At 42.2% G+C, this 26545-nt stretch overlaps 1 protein-coding gene across 2 annotated transcripts in view; it reads left to right on the top strand.

Annotated features, from left to right (window-relative positions):
• The window catches only part of MAGI3 (membrane associated guanylate kinase, WW and PDZ domain containing 3), a 501439-nt gene that overhangs the window by 192129 nt on the left and 282765 nt on the right, over nt 1-26545 (top strand). For both annotated transcript variants that reach the window (XM_040337467.1, XM_040337468.1), the window contains exon 2: nt 10027-10143. In XM_040337467.1, the coding sequence (XP_040193401.1) occupies nt 10027-10143 (117 nt within the window). The remainder of the gene's footprint in view (nt 1-10026; nt 10144-26545) is intronic.

Here is a 26545-nt window from a genome sequence, read left to right as displayed (position 1 = left end):
TTGACAGGCCATGAGATTCTTTTCACCGCTATTTACCCGGTCACAATTGCACCCACATTCAAACTCTTTGACCACTAAAATTCTTGATGCATGATGAGAATTGTAGTTTGTTCCAACAGCACTGAAGGGAAGTGATGTTGACAGTTCTTTGATACCTCCTTGTTAATGTACATCATGAAGTGATGTTCCAAATAAAACCTATCCTGGAGATTAGTTTAAGTTGATGACACCCCAAGATTGTTTCGCAGATCGCAGTGTGAACAGTGAATTCGGACAGAAACTGGATCACATGGGTGTTCACAACTTCACACCCATGCAATCCGATTCTGGTTACAAAATAAAAGGTCCTGCACGTTTTTGGTCGGAATGCGATGCAAACTCGCATCACACAGACAGCACATGTGATCTGCAAAGCAGTGCGTTGCAAATCACATGCTATGTCTGACATCGCACAAGTGTGAACCAGCACTTAAAGGTCAGGGCAGAGTCACTGAGGCTGCAGCTTCTGTCAGAGTTGACTTTGACTTTTATCATGTAAACAAAAAGCAGGTGCTCTAAGCTGTTGAGAAACAGACTACAATCATAACTGAGTATCTCTGTTTTGAAATTTGAGGGTGAATTGCTCCTCAGTACCTGCAGCTATATAGGTCAGTGATGTAATATCATGTATGCCCAGTAATGGTCTTTATATAATGCAGCCTTTTTCAATTAGGGTGCCTTGAGGTCTATCAGGGGTGCCCAAAAAGTGAATACAAGGCAGCATATGGATGAATAATAATAATAATGTTTACACTTATATAGCGCCAATTACAGCGATGCCGCTGTGTCTAAGCGCTGATAGTGGTTGTCATTATTACCCAACTCAATGGTACTCCTACCTTTTTAGTTACACAAAGACACAGATTTCCATTGTGAAACATTACAATCTTCTAGCTGCCTGCGTCCTATTGACCAATGTCATGATCAGTTTACAGGGAGTGCAGAATTATTAGGCAAATGAGTATTTTGACCACATCATCCTCTTTATGCATGTTGTCTTACTCCAAGCTGTATAGGCTCGAAAGCCTACTACCAATTAAGCATATTAGGTGATGTGCATCTCTGTAATGAGAAGGTGTGTGGTCTAATGACATCAACACCCTATACCAGGTGTGCATAATTATTAGGCAACTTCCTTTCCTTTGGCAAAATGGGTCAAAAGAAGGACTTGACCGGCTCAGAAAAGTCAAAAATAGTGAGATATCTTGCAGAGGGATGCAGCACTCTTAAAATAGCAAAGCTTCTGAAGCGTGATCATCGAACAATCAAGCGTTTCATTCAAAATAGTCAACAGGGTCGCAAGAAGCGTGTGGAAAAACCAAGGCGCAAAATAACTGCCCATGAACTGAGAAAAGTCAAGCGTGCAGCTGCCAAGATGCCACTTGCCACCAGTTTGGCCATATTTCAGAGCTGCAACATCACTGGAGTGCCCAAAAGCACAAGGTGTGCAATACTCAGAGACATGGCCAAGGTAAGAAAGGCTGAAAGACGACCACCACTGAACAAAACACACAAGCTGAAACGTCAAGCCTGGGCCAAGAAATATCTCAAGACTGATTTTTCTAAGGTTTTATGGACTGATGAAATGAGAGTGAGTCTTGATGGGCCAGATGGATGGGCCCGTGGCTGGATTGGTAAAGGGCAGAGAGCTCCAGTCCGACTCAGACGCCAGCAAGGTGGAGGTGGAGTACTGGTTTGGGCTGGTATCATCAAAGATGAGCTTGTGGGGCCTTTTCGGGTTGAGGATGGAGTCACGCTCAACTCCCAGTCCTACTGCCAGTTTCTGGAAGACACCTTCTTCAAGCAGTGGTACAGGAAGAAGTCTGCATCCTTCAAGAAAAAACATGATTTTCATGCAGGACAATGCTCCATCACACGCGTCCAAGTACTCCACAGCGTGGCTGGCAAGAAAGGGTATAAAAGAAGAAAAACTAATGACATGGCCTCCTTGTTCACCTGATCTGAACCCCATTGAGAACCTGTGGTCCATCATCAAATGTGAGATTTACAAGGAGGGAAAACAGTACACCTCTCTGAACAGTGTCTGGGAGGCTGCGGTTGCTGCTGCACGCAATGTTGATGGTGAACAGATCAAAACACTGACAGAATCCATGGATGGCAGGCTTTTGAGTGTCCTTGCAAAGAAAGGTGGCTATATTGGTCACTGATTTGTTTTTGTTTTGTTTTTGAATGTCAGAAATGTATATTTGTGAATGTTGAGATGTTATATTGGTTTCACTGGTAAAAATAAATAATTGAAATGGGTATATATTTTTTTTTTTGTTAAGTTGCCTAATAATTATGCACAGTAATAGTCACCTGCACACACAGATATCCCCCTAAAATAGCTAAAACTAAAAACAAACTAAAAACTACTTCCAAAAATATTCAGCTTTGATATTAATGAGTTTTTTGGGTTCATTGAGAACATGGTTGTTGTTCAATAATAAAATGAATCCTCAAAAATACAACTTGCCTAATAATTCTGCACTCCCTGTATAAGGAGGATGTCAGTCACCTCCATATCATCCTTGTTTGACCCTCCCCTTCCCCTCTCCATCAGCATTGGTGTCACATTAGCTGAGTGATAAAGAAGAGAAATATTGGAATACTAGTCAGTACCAGTTTGAAAAAGTGTATTTGCTTTGGAAGAATAAATCACCTCTAATGTTGGGTGTCCTACATGTGTGGATGTCACTGCTTTATGTAAAACTATTCGAATCGTTTTTTACATTTTAGAATGGGGTGCCACGAGACTGTCCATAATTTTTATAGGGTACCTCGAGACTGTCCATAATTTTTATAGGGTGCCTTGAGACTGTCCATAATTTTTATAGGGTACCTCGAGACTGTCCTTAATTTTTAATAAGAATCATAGCAAATACTATTTAAATACCGTATATACTCGCGTATAAGCCAAGTTTTTCAGCACATTTTTTATGTGCTGAAAATGCCCTCCTCGGCTTATACGAGAGTCGCCTTTTTGCGTCTGATCTCCCTGACTTTGGGGACCCGGTACCGACTGGCAGTAGGTCCCACTCTTCCTCTACCACTGTGCAAAGTTTGTTGTTGGGGGACCTACGGCTGGGGAGCACCGATTTTTCAAAATTTGGGCACCCCTTCTATAGACTCCCATGTTAAACGGTAATTTCTCTGGTAATTTTGGGGACCCCGTACTGGCCGGCTGTAGACACATGTAGCACACATGTAGCCCTAGTTCTCCTCTACAAGTGTGCAAAGTTTGCTGTCTGGGAGAACTATAGCCGGGGAGCACCGATTTTTTTTTTTTTTTTTTTTTTTAAACCAGGCACCCCTTCTATATACTCCCATGTTAAACGCAAGTCTAGTCATGGGCACAGTGAGGCATGGGCACAGTGAGGCATGCACATGGACACAGTGAGGCATGCAGATGGACACCTTAGGCTTATACTCGAGTCAATACGTTTTCCCAGTTTTTTTGTGGTAAAATTAGGCGCCTAAAAATGTAAAAAATGCAAAGAAAATATTACAAAACACTACATTTTTCTTGTAGTTGCAAAGAGAAGAACGGTCAACAGAGGCCTTTATTTTACTTTTTGGAGAAGTCCAAGCAGGGCCCAAAATGGTATCATGCCTGTGCTGAGTTAATAAACGTGTATAAGTTGGTCTACTATTTTTCTCCCACAGAGATAACAATTGTGTCTTCATGTGGTTTTGAGTGTTGAATGGAAAGCCCTGGCTGTCTGTGACTAGATTCTTCTAACGGCTGGTAACGGTTTAAGAAAAGCGCATGGAACTGCAATCTTGGCTATGCTAGTGGTTTAGTAAACCAAATCTGACCATTACGTTAATGAAGACACTGAAGAAAACATTTGTGTTTTATTTTTTCTGATCTAGAGATATATTATGTAATGGTACTTTCCAGTACACTCGCTTATGTATAAAGTGCTGTATTACATTGCGTGTGTGGTTTTAAATTTTGCAGTTGCAAATTCCTGCCAGATTTAAAAGAACAGCAGGCACAGTATTTTTTTATTTTTGTATGTATTTAAATATTTCAACCTCTGACAATATTAAACTTTGTGATTCAGTCATTATACATTTCGTTTTTAAACGGTACCATTTTGTTTTCTTTTTTTACACTTAATTTTGACTATTTTGTCTATGTAACAAAATTATTCTGTTCTGTAAAATTCTATCCCGTAGATCAGGCAAACTCATCAGTGCCTAGTGCACTGGCACATCAAACGTCAGTCCTGTATTATTGGAATAGCAAATATTCTTTATGTCCTTTGAGGAGCAGGGCTTACAAATATGGCGATACTTGAGTTGTAGGTTACATTAAGTCCTTCATCACACCGTAGCATTGCGTCATGGCAAGTTGTGTCACACTGACATTTGAAATGCACCAGTGCAGCAAAACCAAACCTGAACCAAATTTCTATGCAGCACACCATAACACTTGGTATATGACTTTTGGTGTACTGCAGCACAACTCCATGAGCACTTTCTGTATCTGTGCATTGGGGTGATACTCCTAATGGATGGCACTAGGGATCGACTAATATCGTTTTTTTCGGTGCCGATACGATACTGATATTTCAGCTACCTCTCAGGTCGATAGCCAATATTTTCTGCCGATTTTCTGTACTTTAATATTTTTTTACCTTTTGTCTATATATTGTAAGAGGTTAGCTCGGTAGCGGGGTGTGTGATCCCCTGGATGGGTTCACTACACACTGAATTTATACAGACAGGCAGTCGAAGACGGTTGAAAACAACGATTTTGGTTTATTCTTCCATCTTGCTGGAAACAAGTGCAAGCATCCAAACAGCATAAACAAAATCAAACATAAAATAAACCCTGGCCACTTGGGGCGTCTACCTTCACCACACAGGAACCTATCTATGGGGTCTGGCACAGCCTAGTGCTGGGCATACACTGATGGTCATACAGCAGAAAAACAATAGTCTTATGATTTTTATCACACAGAAAAATCAATCCTCCTCAGAAGACTTTCAGCTACTGCTCTCTTTCACTCAAAGCCTCAGGATGCAGCAATTCAGTGGTAATCCTCTGGATTACGTATAGAGGCCTTAATTGCCTCATTCTGAACAGCTGAAGTTTTCCAACGCCCTTAGACCTTTTCTGGCTCACTTTTGCAGCCAACGCCTAATAACAATTGGTGTATTGTCTAAACAAGGCAGAGATATATGTCCCGTCTGTGACAACACCCACAGATTTACCTGACTTCCTGTCACAATATATATATATATATATATATCACTGTTATTGCTGTCACAAGGAATGTAAACATCCCATGTGACAGTAATAGGCATTGGCAGATACTCTTTATGGTGGGATCAGGGGGTTTATAAGACCCCAAACCCCTCCCCTGCACTTGAAAGTATTCAAAACATCAAGATTTGCATTTTTGAATACTTCATATATTTTTTTTAAATGGTGCCTTTTAAGATGCCAGTAATCTTGGAAGTGATGTTATGCCGTTGCTTCCGTATTACTAGACCTGAGACCCGAACGAAGCATCGGCTTTGTTCGGGCCTTCGGCCAGCCTCTGGACGTGCTAGCTGGTTGCTCGGGCCTCCTGGTGGGACAGACGAGTGGCGGAAAGGGGGGGTGTCCCCTCTCGCTGCTTGTAATAACAGATGAGCGGCTGCTGAGCCACGCGGTTGTCATTACAATAAAGCTAAAGAACTGGTACCGGTGTGATGCATGCATGCATGCATCGCCCCGATAAAACCATTTGGAGTAATATCGGGTATGTTTGTGACTGAAACTGATACTTCCAAAAAAGTGAATATCGGCCACACTGATAATCGGTCGATCCATAGATGGCACAGCAACACACTGCACAGAGTTGAAGTGCTTTACAATGCATTATGTTTATATGCAGTAAAACTCAAGTATTACTGCGCATTGGTATAATGCATAGACGTGAAGTGGTCCTTGGGCAAAAAGGAAGTTATGCAATGCAGCAGTGCTCGGGCGCTGGTAAGTTATATGCGTCATCCATTTGCCAATTGCATGCACAAAACATTTCTTTTTTTCAACCGACCTTGGATAAGAAGCCATTTAAACTCCATAGGGAGACCTTTTCATAGATAAGTTATGACTTGCCAATTAAAATGTAGACAAAAGATTTATAAAACGGAAAAGCTATTTTTAGCCTAATCAGATTGTCTCTCTATCTTTTTCTGTCATATTATATTTGTCCCTTTTTTATTATATTTTATTTTTCTTTATTATTTTTTAGTTTACAGGTCAATTGTCTTCAGAGATAGGTATTTGAATAAAACTGTCTGTAAATTCCTGGTGTATTGCATGCTGACATTGGATTGGGAATCAAGACTATGGCCATTGTATTGACTGTGGATTGTCCAGCTAGTCAGGAGCTTTAACCACTTGCCGTCGCCGCACCGTCATAATACGTCCACAAGGTGGCTCTCCTAGGCGAGATCACGTATTATGACGTCCTACCTTTTAGCCGCCACTAGGGGCGCACGCGAGCCGCCGGAGGCGCGCGCGCCCCCCGCTCGCCCCCGACTCCCGTGCGTGTGCCCGGCGGGCGCGATCGCCGCCGGGCACACGCGATCGCTCGGTACAGAGCGGGGAACGGGAGCTGTGTGTGTAAACACACAGCTCTCGTTCCTGTCAGCAGGGGAAATGCTTTTCTTCGGTTCATACAATGTATGAACCGAGGATCAGTGTTTCCCCTAGTGAGGCCACCCCCCCCCCCCACAGTAAGAACACACCCAGGCATACTTAACCCCTTCCCCGCCCCCTAGTGTTAACCCCTTCACTGCCAGTGGCATTTTTATAGTAATCTAATGCATTTTTATAGCACTGATCGCTATAAAAATGCCAATGGTCCCAAAAATGTGTCAAAAATGTCCGAAGTGTCCGCCATAATGTCGCAATACCGAAAAAAAAATCGCTGATCGCCGCCATTACTAGTAAAAAAAATATTAATAAAAATGCCATAAAAATACCCCCTATTTTGTAAACGCTATAACTTTTGCGCAAACCAATCAATAAACGCTTATTGCGATTTTTTTTTACGAAAAATATGTAGAAGAATACGTATCGGCCTAAACTGAGGAAAAAAAATGTTTTTTTATATATTTTTGGGGGATATTTATTACAGCAAAAAGTAAAAAATATTCATTTTTTTCAAAATTGTCGTTCTATTTTTGTTTATAGCGCAAAAAATAAAAAACGCAGAGGTAATCAAATACCACCAAAAGAAAGCTCTATTTGTGGGAAAAAAAGGACGCCAATTTTGTTTGGGAGCCACGTCGCACGACCGCGCAATTGTCTGTTAAAGCGACGCAGTCCCGAATCGCAAAAAGTACTCTGGTCTTTGGGCAGCAATATGGTCCGGGGGGTAAGTGGTTAAGGTGTGTGTTCAGTGCTTTAAATTGAATACCATAACTTCTGGTAAATTTGATTTGCCAGTGTCAGTTTAATGTCTTTGCCCTTTAATATACTGATATTTAAATTGGTGAAATATGAGCGTACTGGTTTTCCACACTGCAAAACCCAACTAAGTTATCCAATTATATTACCCTAGACAGGACAGAGCAGACTGCAAGATTGTTATGCTCTTGATTTCTCAAATGCCTAAAGTGGTTGTAAACCTCAGACATGAAAACACATCTCACTATAGTGTGTACTAACCTGAATCCAAAACACCAAGTCTGGTTTCTCTATGCTATCTGCACAACTCGCTCCTAATAGATTAAGTTGATGCCTCAGCCTTCTCTTAGCTTGCCTGCATCCTCTCTAGCACACAGCAGGTTACCCTCAGCTCAGTTTATCTAAGCTTTTAAATGGAGGCTCTCAGATTACACTCAGCTCTGTGCTCTGATTTTTTGGTATGTATTTCTGCACTTTTCAGAATGTTAAGTTATGCAAATACATAAAAGGGAGTGTTCAAGCAGCTTATATTCAAATATACATAGACCCAGTTACCTACATGGGCATTGTTAAACCACACTAGAAGGGAATCGCAAACCTAAACAAAGCATGTGACCCTTTCTAAGCTGAACTTAACAAGATTTTTCCTGCCCAAAGATAAATATCTTTATCCTTGTTAAAAGCTGTGGGGGCGATGTACTGCACCATGTTTTGTGTTCACTGCACCATGTTTTGTGTTATTTTATGAAATGCTGATTTAATTACTTATTTGGGCTTCAAAGGCCATTGTCCTACTTTGTTGGGGTCTAGAGTCGTGAGTTACGGCTGAAAGTACTTTGAGGTCTGGTTCACATTGGGTACGATTTGACGTGTCAAATCGCATCTCAAATCGGCGGCAATTGTGGGCAATTGCACCGTCCATCTGCGGCGCTGCACCGATTTCAAAAAGTAGTTTCTGTACTACTTTTTGCGATTTCGGGCCGTGATTTACATTGACATCTGTGCAGAAACCTGCACAGATCTCTCTGAAATCGCGGCCGTAATCGGGACTGCCAGCGGGAGTGAAATTGTGCGAGTTCAGATGAACTCGCACAGCTTCACTCCAGCAGCCAAGTGTGAAGCTGGGCTTAAAGAGCTATGGGGAGCTATTTCTGACCTTCTACTGCAAAGACAGTTTTTTTTGACTGAACTGCAGAAACACTGCACTCAAGTTGCCTGGTCACCGCTGGCCTTTATTACATTCTGATTCTGATGCCGCGTACACACGATCATTTTTCGGCATGAAAGAAAGCGTTGTTTTTCAGCATGTCCAAAAAACTAAGTTTTTCCAACTTCATCATTAAAAACGATGTTGCCCCACACACCAACGTTTTTCAAAAATGATGAACAAAGCGTGGTGACGTACAACACGTACAACGGCACTCTAAAGGGGAAGTTCTATTTGCCTTTGGACTGCTTTAGCTGATTCCTTGTTAGTAAAAGACGATTCACGCTTTTTTTGTCTGTTACAGCGTGATGAATGTGCTTACTCCATTATGAACGGTAGTTTTACCAGAACAATCGCTCCAATCTCATAACTTGCATCTGAGCATGCGCGGGTTTAAAACGTCATTTTAGCCCACACACGATCATTTTTTACAACCCGAAAAACATTTTTTAAAACCTTTCAATCTGCATATTGGTTTTGAATTGATTTAGAAAGCATTCAAGCTTTTGATGACAGCCAATCAACCTTTGTAAAGCTGGGGTCAGTAACTGACCGTCTCAATATATCTCAGTTCATATTTAATTTTCAACGGTTTATGGCCTTAACCCCCTCCTGCTACCACCTTCCAGCCTTTTAAGAACTTCTAGATACCGGGAGGCGGCATTCGGGTCATGTGGGTCACATGATTAAAAAGCTCTTGATCGCAAGTATGCATCGGGGGCATTTCGGTCCCCGCCAGTGACTGTGCAGAGAGGGCACAGGGCGCATGCTCTCAGCACAGTTTTGTGTTTACATAGGGCCGCATATATGCGGCCTCACAGTGCTAAAGTCCACCCGCCGAGAGGTTGCATAGATGCGTGCGGGCGGTGGGAAAAGTGTTATGTATAACCATAACTTTGAATAGAGTATGGAAGGGTAAGTACTGTTCCTTTTTTATTTTTTTTTATTTTTTTTACCGCTGTCTGTGTCTTCACTGAGAAGACTGGCCCCTCTGTTTGTTTGTTCTTTTGATCATTATCACCAAAACAAACTGATGGGAAATCAAATATGTTACACTTGTCACTGGAACAGTAATGGAGGTAATGGCTTTTAATGGGGATACTTCTTAAGGCAATTGCTGTTTACAGGGGCAACTTTCCTCACTATGGGCAAATTTAATCATGCTTCTTCAGGGCAGGAAGTCAAGGAAAACCTTACCAATAGGATACAGAGGGTCAATAATAAATGTCTATACGCTATTTAAAACAACAAAAAAAACACATACACGGCATTCTATGCATTTAAAATGTATGTAACACATTCAAATTTGATTTTAAAATTGCTGAAAAAATAGTCTCATGGTCATTTGTTTTTTGTGTTGCAGGTAAAGTTATCAATAAAGACCTTCAGCACTATCTTAGCCTTCAGTTCCAGAAGGGATCCATAGATCACAAGCTACAACAAGTTATCAGAGATAACCTCTACTTAAGAACAATACCATGTAAGTACTTTTTGTGCTGCTCACTAAAATGCTCATTAATTATTTGATTGATTTCTAGTAGATAACTGCAACAGAGATGCCTCCTGGAATTGGAGAAGGAATGATAGTTTCGTTTAAATAAAATATATACCCGTAAGCTGGTTCTGGCATAGATATACTGGGGTGGATGTAAAATCAAATGATGAAATAAATGTAGTTTGCTTCCACAAGTTTCATCACAAAAGTATCGATTTCCACCCCAAGTCCTTGTTCACATGGTGTTTAGCTTGTAATAGAGAAGAGTGTACAGCAATCTTTCGTATGGTTTTCAGAATCTTTGTTGAAGTCTTTTATGTGCCATTTAGCAGCAGCTTGGGAATGCTAAACACATATCTTAACAGAGGTGGTATTGTCCTTTTATAGCAGGTTTTAGTAAGCTTTAGTACCACATGATGCTTAAATGAGAAGTCCAGCCTGAGCTTTTAGGATGTTTTTTTCTGCTGCTCCCAGGAGCATTTGGCAGTTTTTTCCTGCCCCGAAACTCCCATGTTAGGTTAAGTGTCCATGCGCACACAGACGTTTTGAGGAGTTTAGAGGCATGGGGTGCTTAGTAGGGGTGCGCATCTTCACTGACTTCACTTTTCGATTCGATTACGATTATCCTGTCCACGATTTGATTCCGTGATGCATCCAAAAAAATCAAGCAGTCTGAAGAACTCAGTTTTTTTTGTATTATCTGTTCTAGCAAAGTGTAAACACAGCAGACAACTTAAAGAGCAGCTCCAGACTGACCCCAAAATACTACAGGAGATGGTCAGAGACTACAGACATGATACTAGAGAGGGTCAGAGATTGAAAACATGATACAAGAGATGGACAGAGACTGCAGACAATGTCCCCATAACATCCCCCCAAACGACAATGTATGCGATTTCATGTTATGGTTTATGTATGTCTAATTGTCTTAGTGATTGATTCACATCACAGCTTTGTTGATTTGAAATTGATACCCTTTTTTTGTATAATTTATGATTTTGCTCATCACTGCCCCACACATGCAATGCATGGCTGCATGTGTGGGGCAGTGATGAGCAAAACCAAAAATCATACAAAAAAAGGGTATCAATTTCAAATCATTGAAGCTGTGATGTGAATCAATCACTTAGACAATAAGACATACTTAAACCATAATTAATATTGAAATGATATGGTCATGCTCATTGGTCACTTTAATGTTTTCACAATTTGGCAAATTGGCAGTCCACATAATTGGTGCATCAGATATGATATATAATATGTTATGTTATTAATAGTAGTCAGTGGCGGCTGGTGCTCCAAATTTTTGGGGGGCGCAAACGAACGAAAAAAAAAACGCCACTGTGCCCATCAATTGCCGCCACTATGCCCATCAATTGCCGCCACTGTGCCATCAAACACAGCTACTGTGCCTATCAATTGCCGCCACTGTACCCATCAATTGCTGCCAGTGTTCTCATCAATTGATGACACTGTGCCCATCAATTGCCACTACTATTCCAATCTATTGCTGCCAGTGTGCCCATCAATTTCCCCATCTGTGCTGTGCCCTATCAAATGCTGCCAGTGTACAATTAAGTACCTGATGATGATGATTATGACTACTCTCGAGCAGCCTGTGAGGGGGACTGGAGGGCGGAGGACAACCGCGGCCGTCTGGTGTCTCACAGCAGCCTGTTTTCAGGAGGACGGAGGCAGCTATGGCCCACGTCTCCTTCGGCTGCTTTCGGAGAAGGGAATATAGCGGCACATGGGTGACGTCTGTACATAATCGATTTATGCAAATCGTAGCATCGATGCCGCATCGTGGGTGGTCGAATCGCGATGCATTGATACTACGATTTAATTAGTGCTTAGTAGCTGCAAAAAAAAAACACAGCCAGTGCGTTCAACAGCAGAGATTTGGATAAAAAAAACTCACACCTTAACGTGCCTAGGTGCATTTAGCGCATTCATTTATTTCAATGCCCAGAATAAATGCTTATTCTGTTGTTTGAAATGAAATTAATTAAGCCCAAGCGCTTGAGGTGCCTAAACATGATACACAAGTTTACAAGCCTCAAGCGTTTTTTTTTTCTGCTAAAAGTTTGCTGCCAGGAGGAAAGAAGTCAAGGAGAGTTTGTAAAATGTTCAGTCTGCATGAGGCCTAAAGAAGCCTGCTAGCAGTGATGGCATCCAAGCAAACAATCCGCAAAAACAATATGAAGTTTGCATACCTATAAAATATGTGGTGAATTGGCTTGTTGTCATTAAATCGATGGCTAGTTTTACAATTACTATAACTGTCCCCCAAATTTTTATGAACCTGCTGAATATTTTTCCTTACTTAAATACCAAATTAACAGCTCTATGACTTAATAAAAAAATATCAAACTACCTGATCATCCAGATAACTTGGCAGACAGTGGTCATCATTGTATATTGACTCCATAATGCTAGTAGAAACAGTCCTTGTACAGCTGAATTTTCTATTCATATCTTCTCAGTATCCAATCAATGTCTGTCAAAGTAGTATTTGAGTGGTAAAATGTCCTATTCTGGCATATTAGTTGTTTTGTATATAACTGGGAACTTTGAAGTGATTGTAAAGGCAGAAAGTTTTTTACCTTAATGAATTCTATGCATTAAGATAACAAGTCTTCTGTGTGTAGCAGCCCCCCTAATACTTACTGGAGGTCCCTCTAGATCCACTGATGTTGCAGGATTGTCTGGGCTGCCTGGGAATCCCCCCTAATTGGCTGAGACAGCAACAGGAGCCAATGGCTCCCGCTGCTGTCAATCAAAGTCAGTCATCGTATGAGGAGAGAAAGGGGACGGGCTATGGCGCAGCTCTGTATCAAAATGGACACAGGGAGCTCTGGTTCGACTTGTGTGCCCCCATAGCAAGCTGCTTGCTCTGGGGGCACTCAACAGAAAGGTGGGCCCCGGAGCACCGAAGAGTGATCGGAGAAGAGGCTGCTTTGTGCAAAACCACTTTACATAGCAGGTAAGTATATTTGTTATTTTTAACTTAAAAAAATAAAAAAACGAGACTTTACAATCACTTTAAGATTTGTGTGTTGCATTGGTAATTTATTTTCGTGTATATTCTTTATTTTATTTATAAGTTTATAAAAAAAAAAAAATGCAGTAAAGAATTTTTGATTCAGATCTTGTTCCTTTGTTTTGTTTGTAAATGTGGAAATGGCACTATAGTATCTCTTGCAAATGATTGAATTTCTTATGATCTCACGCTCACACTATAACATGTTCCCACAGTAATTCAATATATAAGTATTACTTTTGTATCTTTGATTAAGATGACATTAACACGTGCTTTTTTGTTGATTTAAGCAGAACTTAAAGCTATATTAAACAGTTATTTTTATTTATTTAAATAACAATCATGTTATAAGTACTTGCTCTGTGCAAGGGTTTTGAACAGAGCAGCCAGGATCTTCCCTTTCTCGGGTCCCCCACGCCGGCGCTCCTGGCTTCTCCCTCCTACCGGGTGCCCCCACAGTAAGCAACTTTCTGTGGGGGCACCCAAGCAGGTGCGCTACGAAGCCATGGCTCTGTGTGTCCATTCACAGATGGAGCCACGGCTCCCCTCTCCACCCCATCTCCTGATTGGCACACTGGCTGCCAAAAGCCAATCAGGAGTGTGAGTTCCTGAAGAGGCAAGGCTCTTGTGGACATGGCTAGATCAAAAGGGGGCTTAGGTAAGTATTGTGGGCTTCTGCACACAGAAGGTTTTTTAACTTCATGCATAGAATGCATGAAGGTAAAAAAAAAAAAAACTTGTGCCTTTTTGTAGCATCATTATTTCTTTTTGATCCTCTCCCCTCCCTCTTACAAAAAAAACACCAAAATATTATGATTTGTACCTTTTTTGTTTTGTTTTTTTGTGCTGCACTTTCTGGTGTTCAGCTTAGACACAGGCTTGCAGCCTCCCGGACTTGCCTATCCCAGGGTGCAGTGTGCTGTGTATCTGCTCATGCACTTTGTATTTTTCTGCGCATTTGCACAAACACCACCAATACATTAGACATGATGGCTTTTGTGAGCAGATGCGCCGCAGGTTTCTCCTAGTTCCCAAATACTTGGAAGAAACCAGCGTTGCATCTAAGCACATCCCGGACCTTGCAATATGGCAGCACAGAAAAAAAATGGGTGAGGAAACAAATGCAGTGGTAAAGTTCCGCTTTACCAAATCATAACTCATCAGATTTTTTTTTCCACTTGACATGTGAAACCGCTTTCTGAAACATTTATTGCTCCGACCAAGGAGTCTTATTTAACGTTGAGCTTAATTACATTCATTGTGCCTTGGGTCTCATATTTATTTTTTTAACAGCTCTAGACCCCGATCTCTGTAAGAGTATCTTTACAGCTTAAGGTTAGCCACTGTTATCAAGTGTATTTCACAGCAGTTACAATGCTTCTGTTTAAGAGTGCAAAAGTGTGATATGAGTCAGACAGTAATATTGTCAGACAATTTTAAAAGGTCAAAGCAGAACCCTCCTGATCTCCTGTCTGATGAGGACAATGCCCTCTGAACCTCAGTTTAGATCTATACTTGCCTTGGTACTGCACATGTGATCAGCTATGACTCCAGCATTTTGCAGGCTTGAAAAAATGGTTGACAGCTGACATAAGCACACGGGAAACTGTAAATGTTATCACCTGAGGCATACCTTGAATCACTGTGCAAGCATACAGCTTATAAAAAATGAATGATACACCAAGTAGTACTAATGCTCTGAACGCAAGATGTCCACCCTAAATGTTAAAGCGGTTGTATACCCTGTTATTTTTTTTTTTTACCACATACTAGCTCATTATGAAATACTTACCTTAAAACGAGGTAAGGTGAAGAGAACTTACCTGGTCCATGCCAAGCGAGATGTCATCTTGCTCCGGCGTGTCTTCGGGGTATCGCCGCTCCAGAGCTGTGATTGGCTTGAGCGTCGATGACATCACTCCCGCGCATGCGTGCGGGAGACTTCAATTCGGCAAGGTCCGGTGGCTGCCGGTCTTTTAGCCGAGGATCCCCGCTACGCATGCGGCTCTGCAATCAGCAGCGCATTGCGGAGGGAATATCTCTTAAACCGTACAGGTTTAAGAGATATTCTTTATACCTACAGGTAAGCCTTATTATAGGATTACCTGTAGGTAAAAGTAAATAAGTGGGGTATACAACCACTTTAATACTAAGGATGGGCGAAGGGTTCGGCCAAAGCATGATTTCGGGCTGAACATTGACTGTTCAGAAGTTCTCAGAAAAACCAAATTATAGGGTCGTTTGACCATTTGTTCAGCCCGCCGAACGACCACAATGCACTGCACAACTGCCTCCTCTCAAGGGTTCTTCATCTTCTATTGTTTGACGTATGTCTTTCTCTGCTTCAGTGCCTGCGAAACTGCCAGAATCCTCCTCTTTTCTTCCGCTCGCTCTCCTCCACTCGCTCTTTCTCTCTCTCCCTCTCCCTTCTCTTGTGAGTTCTGTGACATAGGAACAATGGTGTCTCTGTGGCCTCCTCAAATGGTGACAGTACACTGCATACATCCTTTATGAGCAGCCATTGGCTTGGGGGGGGAAAAAGCTGAGCCTGTCATTGTGCCATACTCACACAGGTACTCGTTGACGGCCCTCTGCTGCATGTGCAGCCGCTGCACCATTGCCAAAGTCGAGTTTCATCTGGTGGTCATGTCACAAATCAGGCGGTATACGGGCAGGTGGAATTCTCGCTGAATTTCAGCCATCCGAGCACTGGCTGTGTATGATCGCCTAAAATGGTTACAGACTCTTCTGGCCTGCTTTTTTTTTTATATTCTTTATTATTTTCTTCACTACAAAACATCTATTTAAATACATGCGTCATTATACATGCGTCACATTATGTAAACTTTAAAGTGCCCACTTTACCCGTTACCCTCCCCACTTCCCCCTCATCATTTTATTTGGACTTCACACACAAATTCTACCACTATTGCAGCGATTGTTTTTTTTACTCTCCGGCAGACTTAATCTTCTTTATCTGTTGACTACAACTCTCTTTCTCCATTTGCTCTCTTTGTCATTATCAGGCTAGTTTCTGGTTGCTAATCTAAACTTTTCTCACCTCTCTAGGGCAGGCACCCCATTCTTCTCAACCAGGGCTCCCACATTGTTTGTAATTTGCTAAAATTGCCGCGTCTAGTCAGAACTACTTTTTCCTTCCACACTGTCGTGTTTATTACATTGACCCATTCTGCTGATGTCGGTGCTTTCTGTGATTGCCAGTTTTGTGCTATAAATTTTCTGGCCTGAAACGGGCACCTCAGTACCGCTACCGTGATGCCTTTTTGCTCATGCCTCTCCTCTATGCAACCCAATAAGCATACTCTGGCCTCCAGTTTCAGAGTAATCCCAAAGGTGTATTTATGATGTCTAATACCTTCTTTAGTAGATCTTCCTACCCATGGTACCTATTTAGGAAATTCTGCACCACCAAATTGAGGACGGGAGCCAGGTAAACAAAATATATCGTCCCTGCCCATACTTGCTGGACCCCGTGTCCGCAGTAACGTGAACTTTCCGGCTGACTACCTTTCCCAACAATGCCACAACCTTCCCTTCGACATTGAAGGTAGAGCTGGAATGACTTGTGTGAAAATAAATTGCGACTGGGAACCTGCCATTGTGGTACAGCACATTCTGCAAATTCACAGAAGGGGGCAGAATCCACCAGGCAGAAAGCCAGAATCTGTTGAGCCAGCAGCTTTGACAAGCTTGCATTTAGACGCTGGTACTGTAAAAAAAAAAAAATCCGCACCCATTTGACAGGTGCATATCATTGCAATTTTTGACAGCATGGCCAGTTCTTGCTTTCATCAAGAGTACCTCAAAGAACAATTTTTGCCACACCATTACAGAAGTAGAAATCTAAAATCTGTGGTAGACGCCAAAATGTATCCAAAAAATCTCTAATCATGTTCCCCATGCACTACATTGTGGCATCATACAGACTGGCTCCCCAAGCCGTTGCTTACAAAATATAGAGAGCTTGTTTGTAATTTTTTTTTTTTTTTTTGGGCTCTACAAATGCAATTATTGCTGCAGCTGCTTCTATACACAGTGCAGAAGTGCCACTTTACAGGTGGACTAAGGGGACCCCCGCCCCCACCCCAGGCACTATATTGAAAGAAACACATTTTTCATTTTTACACTTTCACTTTAAGCATCAGTAAATCACTGCTCATTTAAAAACGATGTTTTTTTTATTGATGCATGTCCCCCATAACCATTGTATGCCCAATTACTTGCATATAAGCCTTCAAAATGGGCACTTTACATTTTTCATGTTTGGGTCCCATAGACTTTCCTGATTTGTGAAAGTTCTGGTGCCCCAAACAGGTTAGTTCGGCCTATCCCTTGTTAATACCATTCAATGTACCTGGGGCCCCGTACAGCCACAGCAGCTTTTCGCCTCTAATAGAGTTTTAAAGGTTGCTGACAGCAGGGCTGGATGGTAAATCTGTGCCTTCAGTGCGTACCAAAACAATCTCCTGCGGTGGTGCTGAACATCTGGTGTTCATGAGGCCTTAAAACCACTTTTGGAAATCCATTCAGCTAAATTTGCATGGTCGATTCGGTGCACACACTGGATTTCAGCATCTGTCTGCGTCCGGGATTAGACGTCTGTCTCTAACTTCAGGTAACCACTGAATGTGCAGAAACATGTGAACAGCAACAGCTCCTCTAAGCCTGTCATTAGTTTGTATAGACCGAGTGGCCACAGCTGTTTGCATATGCCTGTGATTCCAGCTTCGAGAATCCGCTGCTTTCTGCTGGAGTTTGGTGTATGGCCTTCAACCGGTGGGTTTCCTTTTTGCTTTAAGTTCAACCCATTTCTATATTTTCTCTACTGATCCAATAACGGTGAAATGACACATTCCTGGTCCAAAATGAAGATAGGAAAGAGATATTTGTGTTGGGCGAAGACTGTGAGAGTCCCGAAGCCTCCTCCACATCTTCAGGTCAGAAACTAGGGCAAGAGCAGCAACAACAAAAGAAGCAGTACTTGGTACAGACAGAGAAGCTGTGTATCGGGCTGATTGTTACAGATGGGTACACAGAGACCTCTAAGTAAGGCCTGGTTCACACTAGTGTAACTTGAGTCGTGTGGAATCACATGGCAAGGGAAATCTTTGGGCCAGATTCCTGATACGCCGTCGTATCTGTTTCTATCTATGCGACTGATTCATAGAATCAGTTACGCATAGATATCCATAAGATCCGACAGGTGTAATTGTTTTACACTGTCGGATCTTAGGATGCAGTACCGCGGCCGCCGCTGGGGGGAGTTTGCGTCGTAAACCAACGTCGGGTATGCAAATTAGGAGTTACGGCGATCCACGACGGATTTTCGCTAGTCTAGTTTCCCGTCGCAAAGTTTTAGGTGCTCTAACTTTACACAGCAATCGTATTGCTGTATAAAGTATGGCCGTCGTTCCCGCATCAAAATTTAAAAATGAACGTCGTTTGCGTAAGCCGTCCGGGAATACGGAATTGCGCTACGCGCGTCGCCGTTAGAAAAAATGACATCACTGCGCGCAAAGCACTACGGGAATTGCGAAACGGAGCACACGCCCATTTGAATTTGCCCGCCTTGCGCTGGACGTCTTTACGATACACCGCCGCAAGTTTCCAGGTAAGTGCTTTGTGGATCGGGCACTAAAACTGGAGTAAATCGTAAACGGGTTACGTTACACCAGCGCTCTTGTACATGAATCTGGCCCTTTGTTCTTAATGGTGCCTGTTATAATCAATGCAACTCAGAATTCTGAGATATTGGAAAAAGTTCCTGCACTTTCTGATGCGATTTACAGTGCAACTTGGCCCCATAGAATATTCAAAGTCGCACTTTAAATCTCATCAAAGTCACATCACGGTAGTGTGGATCGAGCCTTACTGGTTTAATAACAAAATAAATATATATGTAAAGTGCTGCGTAAATTAGCGGCACTATTAAATACAATTAGTTAATAGCCTGGTGCATGTACAGTATGTATTTGAAGTATGGATTATGGTCATTCTAGCATTACATTTGTGTTAAAAGTTCTACAATTACATTTATTAAATTAGGTTTCTGCGAGAAACCTGTATGGTCAGAAGATATTATTTCATATCTCTGAATTCATACATTTCATATACCATTTTTCTTACTGTACTATAGCAATAGCAGTACTGTGAAACCCCTCCCCGAGTTTGTCATTGAAATGTAAATTATTTTTAATTATGCGATCTAGTAATGACCTTGTTCTGTTTTGCACCTTTAAATATGTGAAATAAAAGAGCCAGTATTAAGCTGGTACTTCATAACATAATCTAGAAATCATTACAAGTGTGAATGACATTTCCTGATTACCTCTAATGTTCCCTTTCAACAGTGCTTAAGCTGATTTTCTCACACTGAGTTAGTACATGCTCAGATTTTTCAAACAGTGACACATTTCAGGATGTTTTTTGAACGACTCATTTCCATTAGTATAATGGCTTTGCCTTCCTTTATGCAATGTTGTACAATGTAGCTCATCAAATTTAGCCACAGCCATAAGTGCACAATGCACTGAATAGTTTCCACCAAGGTTAGAGACGGGACTTTATGGTAGAATGTGTTTAGAAAAAAACTGTTTAACAAGTTAAAATGTGCCCAATACCATCATACTTTGGAGGCAGTTGTACTGTGGGTCTTGAGTTGACCCAATAAAAACTACAATTGCCAAACAGCAGTTGACAAAACTATCTGACCACAAAACCTATTTTCTTCATCTGACATAAAATAAATATCTAGGATCAACGCATCCATAATAACTTGCGGTCATTACACAATAGATCATTGGCTAAAATACCATAGGCAATCTCCATCCTTCAAAAAAAGTCACTGATGATGCATGCTATAAAAATCTTAATGCAGAGACACAATGATGTAGAGAGGGGACTTCATGGCCAGATACATTGCATTTAGAAAAGGCTAAATGCAATGCTAGTAATTCAAAGTTACATAGTGGTAAGTTTGCGTAAAGACATCGGTCCATCCAATTCATCCTGTGTGGGAGTGGATGTGTGTATGTGTGTGTTTGTCAATAACTTTTTCCTTATCCCTGTATACAGCACACCCTAAAATGCCCTTCTAAGGCCCTGTACACACGGTCGGTTTGGTCCGATGAGAATGAACCGAAGTTGATTTTCATCGGACCAAACCGACCGTGTGTATAGGCTATCAGTCTGGTTTCCTTCGGTCCAAAATTTCTAAACATACTTCAAAACCGAACCGATGGACCGCTGCCCCATCGGACCAAACCGATGGTTAGTACAGAAAAGCATCGGTTCAAAACCCGCGCATGCTCAGAATCAAGTCGACGCATGCTTGGAAGCATTGAACTTCGTTTTATTCAGCACGTCGTGTGTTTGACGTCACCGCGTTCTGACCCGATGTGTGTACACACATCAGGCCGTATGGCCACTTCAGAGGTGAACCGATGAAAAACGGTCCGACGGGCCAGTCTCTTCGGTTTGGTCCGACCGTGTGTACGGGGCCTTAGAGTTTTTTTTAAACTATCGACACTTCCCGCTGACACAGCTGATTGTGGGAGTTCCACATCCTAACCGTTCTGACAGTAAAGAACCCCCTACCCAGTTTAAGATTAAACCACTTCTCTCAAGAGTGTCTGTGTGTCTTAAGCTACCTGAAACTGAATATTTTTTTCCTTTTGCTGCAATAACCATTGAGCTATTAGTATATCGCTATAATATCTTCTCTCAAGGCCCTTCAGTCTCTCCACTAGTTTTGTTTCCCTCTGGACTCTGTCCATTCCAACACATCCTTTCTGAGGACTGCTGATCAGAACTGGACGACATACTCAGGATGCTGCCGGACCAGAATTGTGTAAAGTGGTAGAACTTTAGATTTATCTCTTAAGCAAATACCCCAATGCATGCTAATATTCTGATTTGCTTGCTACAGCTTTGCATTGCATGCCATTGCTGAGCCTGTGATCTATTAGGACTCCTAGAACTTTTTCCATCCTGGATTCTTCCAAAGGTTCTCACTCTACCAAGTAACTTGCATTCATGTTTTTAGCCCCCAAGTGCATTACTTGACATTTTTCAACGTAAAATTTAATTTGCCATGTAGCTGCCCACCCCTTTATTTTATTGCGTTCTTGTAAAATGTCTATATCTTGTAAAGTTATTGCCCTGCTTAGCTTTGTATTATTGGCAAACACTAAGATTGAGCTATTTATTCCAACTGCTATTTCAGTAATGAATAAATTAAACAAAAATTATCCCAGGACAGAGCCTGGGGGGACCCCACCTACCAGACCATTCTGACTACCCACTATTTATCACTGCCTATAACCAGTTTTCTATGCAGGTATATACCCGAAGGTCCATGCCAACAGACCTCAATTTGTAAATTTAAGTGTTTATGGGGAACCGTATCAAATGCTTTTGCAAAATCTAGATACACCACATCCACAGGCCTTCCTTTGTCTAGATGGCAGCTTACTTCCTAGTATAATGTTAACAAATTTGTCTGGCAAGAACTGTCTTTCATAAATCCATGCTGATTACTACTAATGATACTATTTTCACCAGCAATTTCTTGGATATATTCCCTTATCCCCTCCAATAGTTTACATACTTTTGATGTTAGTCTGACTGGTCTGTAGATTCCAGATACAGTTTGTCCCTGCTTATTTGTAAATATTGGTACTACGTTGGCTTTACTCTAGTCAGCTGGTACCATTCTGATCACTAAGCTGTCCATAAAATTTAGGAATAGCTGGTGAAAAGGAACTACTGTGTTTGCTGGCGTATGAGACGACTGGGCGTATAAGACAACACCCTATTTTTCCAGGGAAAATGTTGGTTTTGGGATATACTCGCTGTATAAGATTACCCCCTTCCTACTAGTCTGTCTGGAAGCTGAGGGGTAGCCAGAACAACCACGGACAGAAACAGGCATTTTTAAAATCTCACTGTGCCATTCCATTACATGCCTCACTGTGACGTGCCATTACATGCCCCACTGTGCCGTGCCATTACATGCCCCACTGTGCCGTGCCATTACATGCCCCACTGTGCCGTGCCATTACATGCCCCACTGTGCCGTGCCATTACATGCCCCACTGTGCCGTGCCATTACATGCCCCCCTGGGCCGTGCCATTACATGCCCCACTGTGCCGTGCCATTACATGCCCCACTGTGCCGTGCCATTACATGCCCGTGCTGTGCCGTGCCATTACATGCCTCCACTGTGCCATCACATGCCTCCACTGTCCATCACATGCCTCCACTGTCCATCACATGCCTCCACTGTCCATCACATGCCTCTACTGTGCCGGCCAAGACGATCTCCCTACCTTATTTTTTTGCTGCAGACATCCATGTTTCAGGCTGCGGGCATCCATGATTCAAAAGCCGCGCCTCCTCCTCAGACTGTTCCGTGATAGGCGGAACACTAATTTTCCCAGTGGGGCCTCTGTTCAGTGTTCCGCCTATCACGGACGACCTCTCATCCGAGGATGAGAAGGCATCCGTGATTGTCTGAACACTAAACTGAGGCCCTGTTGGGAAAATGAGTGTTCCGCCTATCACGGAACAGTCTGAGGAGGAGGCACGGCTTTTAAATCATGGATGCCCGCAGCCTGAATCATGGATGTCCGCAGCCTGGCGGAGACAGATCCGGCGTATAAGACAACCCCCGACTTTGGATGCATTTTTTTTCATCCAAAAGGTCGCCTTATATGCCGGCAAATACGGTAGGTAGTTTTTAGGTCTGTTTTATTGTATTCTTGATTAATATGTTTTATCTTTATATCTTTTTTTTTTTTTTTACTAATAATATGATATCTATCTTCTTTTTTTTTATTTTTTTTTTTTATAAATAAAAGTTTCACGTAGGATGTGCTCATGACATGGGGTTCGGAAAAGTAAGAGGTAAATGTAAAGATAGAGCACAGCTGACCAGGTTTCCTTTTAGGGTAGTCCATTTGAGCTTAAGATCCATGAAGTTTGGGAGCTTTATTTTATTTTATTGTATTAGTTACACTTCAGCAGCAGTGTTTTTTTAGGCATTATTTCTGTTTTTTTTATTGAGAAAAAAGACACAGAGTACAGTAAGGCCGCGTACACACGGGCAAACATGTACGATGAAACCGGTCCGCCGGACCGTTTTCACCGTACATGTCTGCCCGGGGATTTCTGTACGATGGCTGTACTAACCATCGTACAGAAATCCGCACGTAAACAATACGCGGGGCGTGTCCGCGCCGTCGCCGCGTCATCGGCCCTGCCAGTTCAATGCTTCCATGCATGCATCAAAGTCATTCGACGCATGCGAGGGATGGCGGACGCTCGGACATGTACGGTAGGTCTGTACAGACGACCGAACATGTCCGAGCGGACAGGATTCCAGCGGGCTGTTTTTAAAACAAGTCCAGGAATATTTGTCTGCTGAGAAAAGGCCCGGCGGGCAAATGTTTGCTGGAATCCTGTCCGCTCGGGCCTACACACGACCGAACATGTCTGCTGAAACTGGCCCGCGGACCAGTTTCAGCAGACATGTTTGGTCGTGTGTACGGGGCCTAACAGACATTTTTGGTTGGAACAATAGGGGTATGTCATGGTACATCATGGATAAAGCAAATACAGTCATAGCAACAGAACCTTCTAAACATAGACAACGTATGTTAATACTGAACAGCATCAGGTAGGGTGTTATAAAGAAAACAACTGTAAACCTAACAATAGGCAACACATAAAGTGTATATTAATGAGGGGAATAGCTCCAATCCAAAAGCAATGTATAACAAAAAATAATAATATGTAGGTCTATGGAAAAGAGACCGTAAACTAGATCTAGGCAATAAATCTCAGCATTGCCTAAGAAATTACAAATACAGTATTTTAATCAAGGAGAAATAAGGAAAGAGGAAAAAGTAAAAGGAAAGATAAGAGAGGAAACGTAGGGTGAAAAGGAGAGAAGAAAAAGAAGGAAGGGTGTCGGCTGGACCGCACGGAACCCCGGAAGGACACAGTTTCAAACAGAGAAGTCTTCTCAAGACTTATGGTACAAGTAGAGCAGTGTCGAACCCCGAGGGGAGACAATTCTTTTAGGCATTATTTAATGCAGCAACGTTAAATGGTGTTTTTCATTTTTCATTTCCAATCATATTTAGGTGCCCACGACAGAGCCATGATATACAGTTAGTGGTTATAAAACCTATTTGTCATTTGTCCCTCTTTATGCTGTAAAAAATAAATAAATAACTGGTTGATCCTGCCTTTTGCTGTGTCCCCCTGTCTGTGCTGACCACAGTAATCATGGCTGCTGAGCCTTGATACCGTGGTCAGTTTACGTGCCTCTGTCAGGGAGGGGAGGGGAAGCAAACGCCAAGCAGGCATAGTGTAGCACAATTTATTAAGGATAAACATCAAATGTAAACAAAAATAGCAATCACAAGCCAGTGGGGGGAGGGGGATGACAGTTTGCGATAGATGGATAGTCCAAGTATAAGCCAGGAGCTGTGTAATTGTGGTCGGAAAAAGAAGGCCATTAGAGGGAGTGAGTTGAGCCTAGGATCCATGCAGGAGGACCAGCATCGGGCTGCCCTGTATGACTGTGATGGTATGTCTGGTGATCAATTGTCCGTCCAGAGATAGTGTATCCAGCTGGAGTGGTGAGAGGAGCTGTTAGTCCGCCCGCTGTGAGAGCCAGCCTGCAGTCTCCTCCTCCCTCCCCGCCTGTCAGCTGTTAATTCATGGCAGCACTGTGACTTAAGGTATTGCAATGCATCATTTTTATAAAACAAAGGCACTGTGCAGCATAGCTGCATATAACAAAGGGGGTTTTATTAATTACATAGAGTGACGTTACAACCACTTTAATAATATCCCTTCTGTATGGCTGCTGTTCTCTTACCAAACTCGATGGTGCTACCATTTGGTATTTTGCTTTTTTTGTTTTGGTGGATTTAATCATTTTCAAATTGTATTGGGAATTTATAACATGGTCATTTACACTTATTTTCCTAATTCGCTCAAATTCTTTATGGACATTGCTACTACTTTAACTACTTTTATGATTCTCTACTTAAAATCAACTTTATATGGTTGTGTGGGAACACAATAAAGACTAGAATATTTGACAAGGTTGATTTAAATTCTCATCAAACCCAGCAATATGGCCTTAAATTAGGTTTATTATAAGGAAATTCTCAAATGGTGCTCCCTCCTTTGTCAAAATAATCATTCAGACTTTTCGTCTTTGAGGAGGTGTGGCCAGGACCTTCATGTTTTCCAAAGAGAAAAACGTTATATGTATGGTTCACTCTCCTATAACTGTAATCCAGGATACATATACCAAAGTTTCATGTACTGCTTCTTCTAAATTAACCTGTTTCAGATATATCCAGGGTTATCCTGGATATAGTCGCCCTGATGTTGCATCTATAAATGTGGCTATAATTTATGCTGATGTCAAGATGGGGACTGGCTATATGATCGTGTTCCCAGGAAAAAGATGGGCTGACGCCTCCTATTTTATTGTTTCCTTATTCTACCTTGCTCTTGATCCGAAACCTCCATCTTGGTAAATTTATTTTTTCTTTTTCTTACCATTCTGATTTTCATGTGCTTGGCCACTTGCGTCCAGATGCACAAAGTTGTTAAGAACCACTTGAAGGTAGGATTAATTCAACTACGGTATATTGTGGGTTTATCTTTAAATATGAATTCCTGATTTTCAGTGACATATGACTGTTGGAGGAGGCCAAATATGTCGTTGATAGCTTGTCTGCAATTGACAACTTGGTTTTACCCCTCCTATAATATGTAAAAGGAAAATTGGGTGGCACCCAGTGGGGGGACAGGGGATCTCAGGACAGATCAGAAGAGTCTTTTCACTTATTACATATCAATTAATTGCGTATAAACTAAATCAGGGCTCAAAATTTCAAGTCCTGAGCTACTAGCCAGGCCTCAAGAGTTACTCGCCACCAGTTGCCCCACCTAATTCATACACTGCCCTGCGCCTAATTGCACCCGTAAACACGCCCTCGTAGATTATCTCATGGAATGACAATGTTTTATGCAGAATCAAGTTACAAAATTAAATATTACCAACAACAACTTTAACAAAATAGGACAGGGCACTGGGGGCAGACCAGAGGGACAGGGCACTGGGGGCAGACCAGAGGGACAGGGCACTGGGGGCAGACCAGAGGGACAGGGCACTGGGGGCAGACCAAAGGGACAGCGCACTGGGGGCAGACCAGAGGGACAGGGCACTGGGGGCAGACCAGAGGGACAGGGCACTGGGGGCAGACCAGAGGGACAGGGCACTGGAGGCAGAC

The sequence above is a fragment of the Rana temporaria genome, chromosome 2, assembly GCF_905171775.1.
Source record: "Rana temporaria chromosome 2, aRanTem1.1, whole genome shotgun sequence".
Classification (NCBI taxonomy): domain Eukaryota; kingdom Metazoa; phylum Chordata; class Amphibia; order Anura; family Ranidae; genus Rana; species Rana temporaria.
Note: the sequence above shows the minus strand (reverse complement) of the source record. Positions and strands in the feature narration are given on the sequence as shown.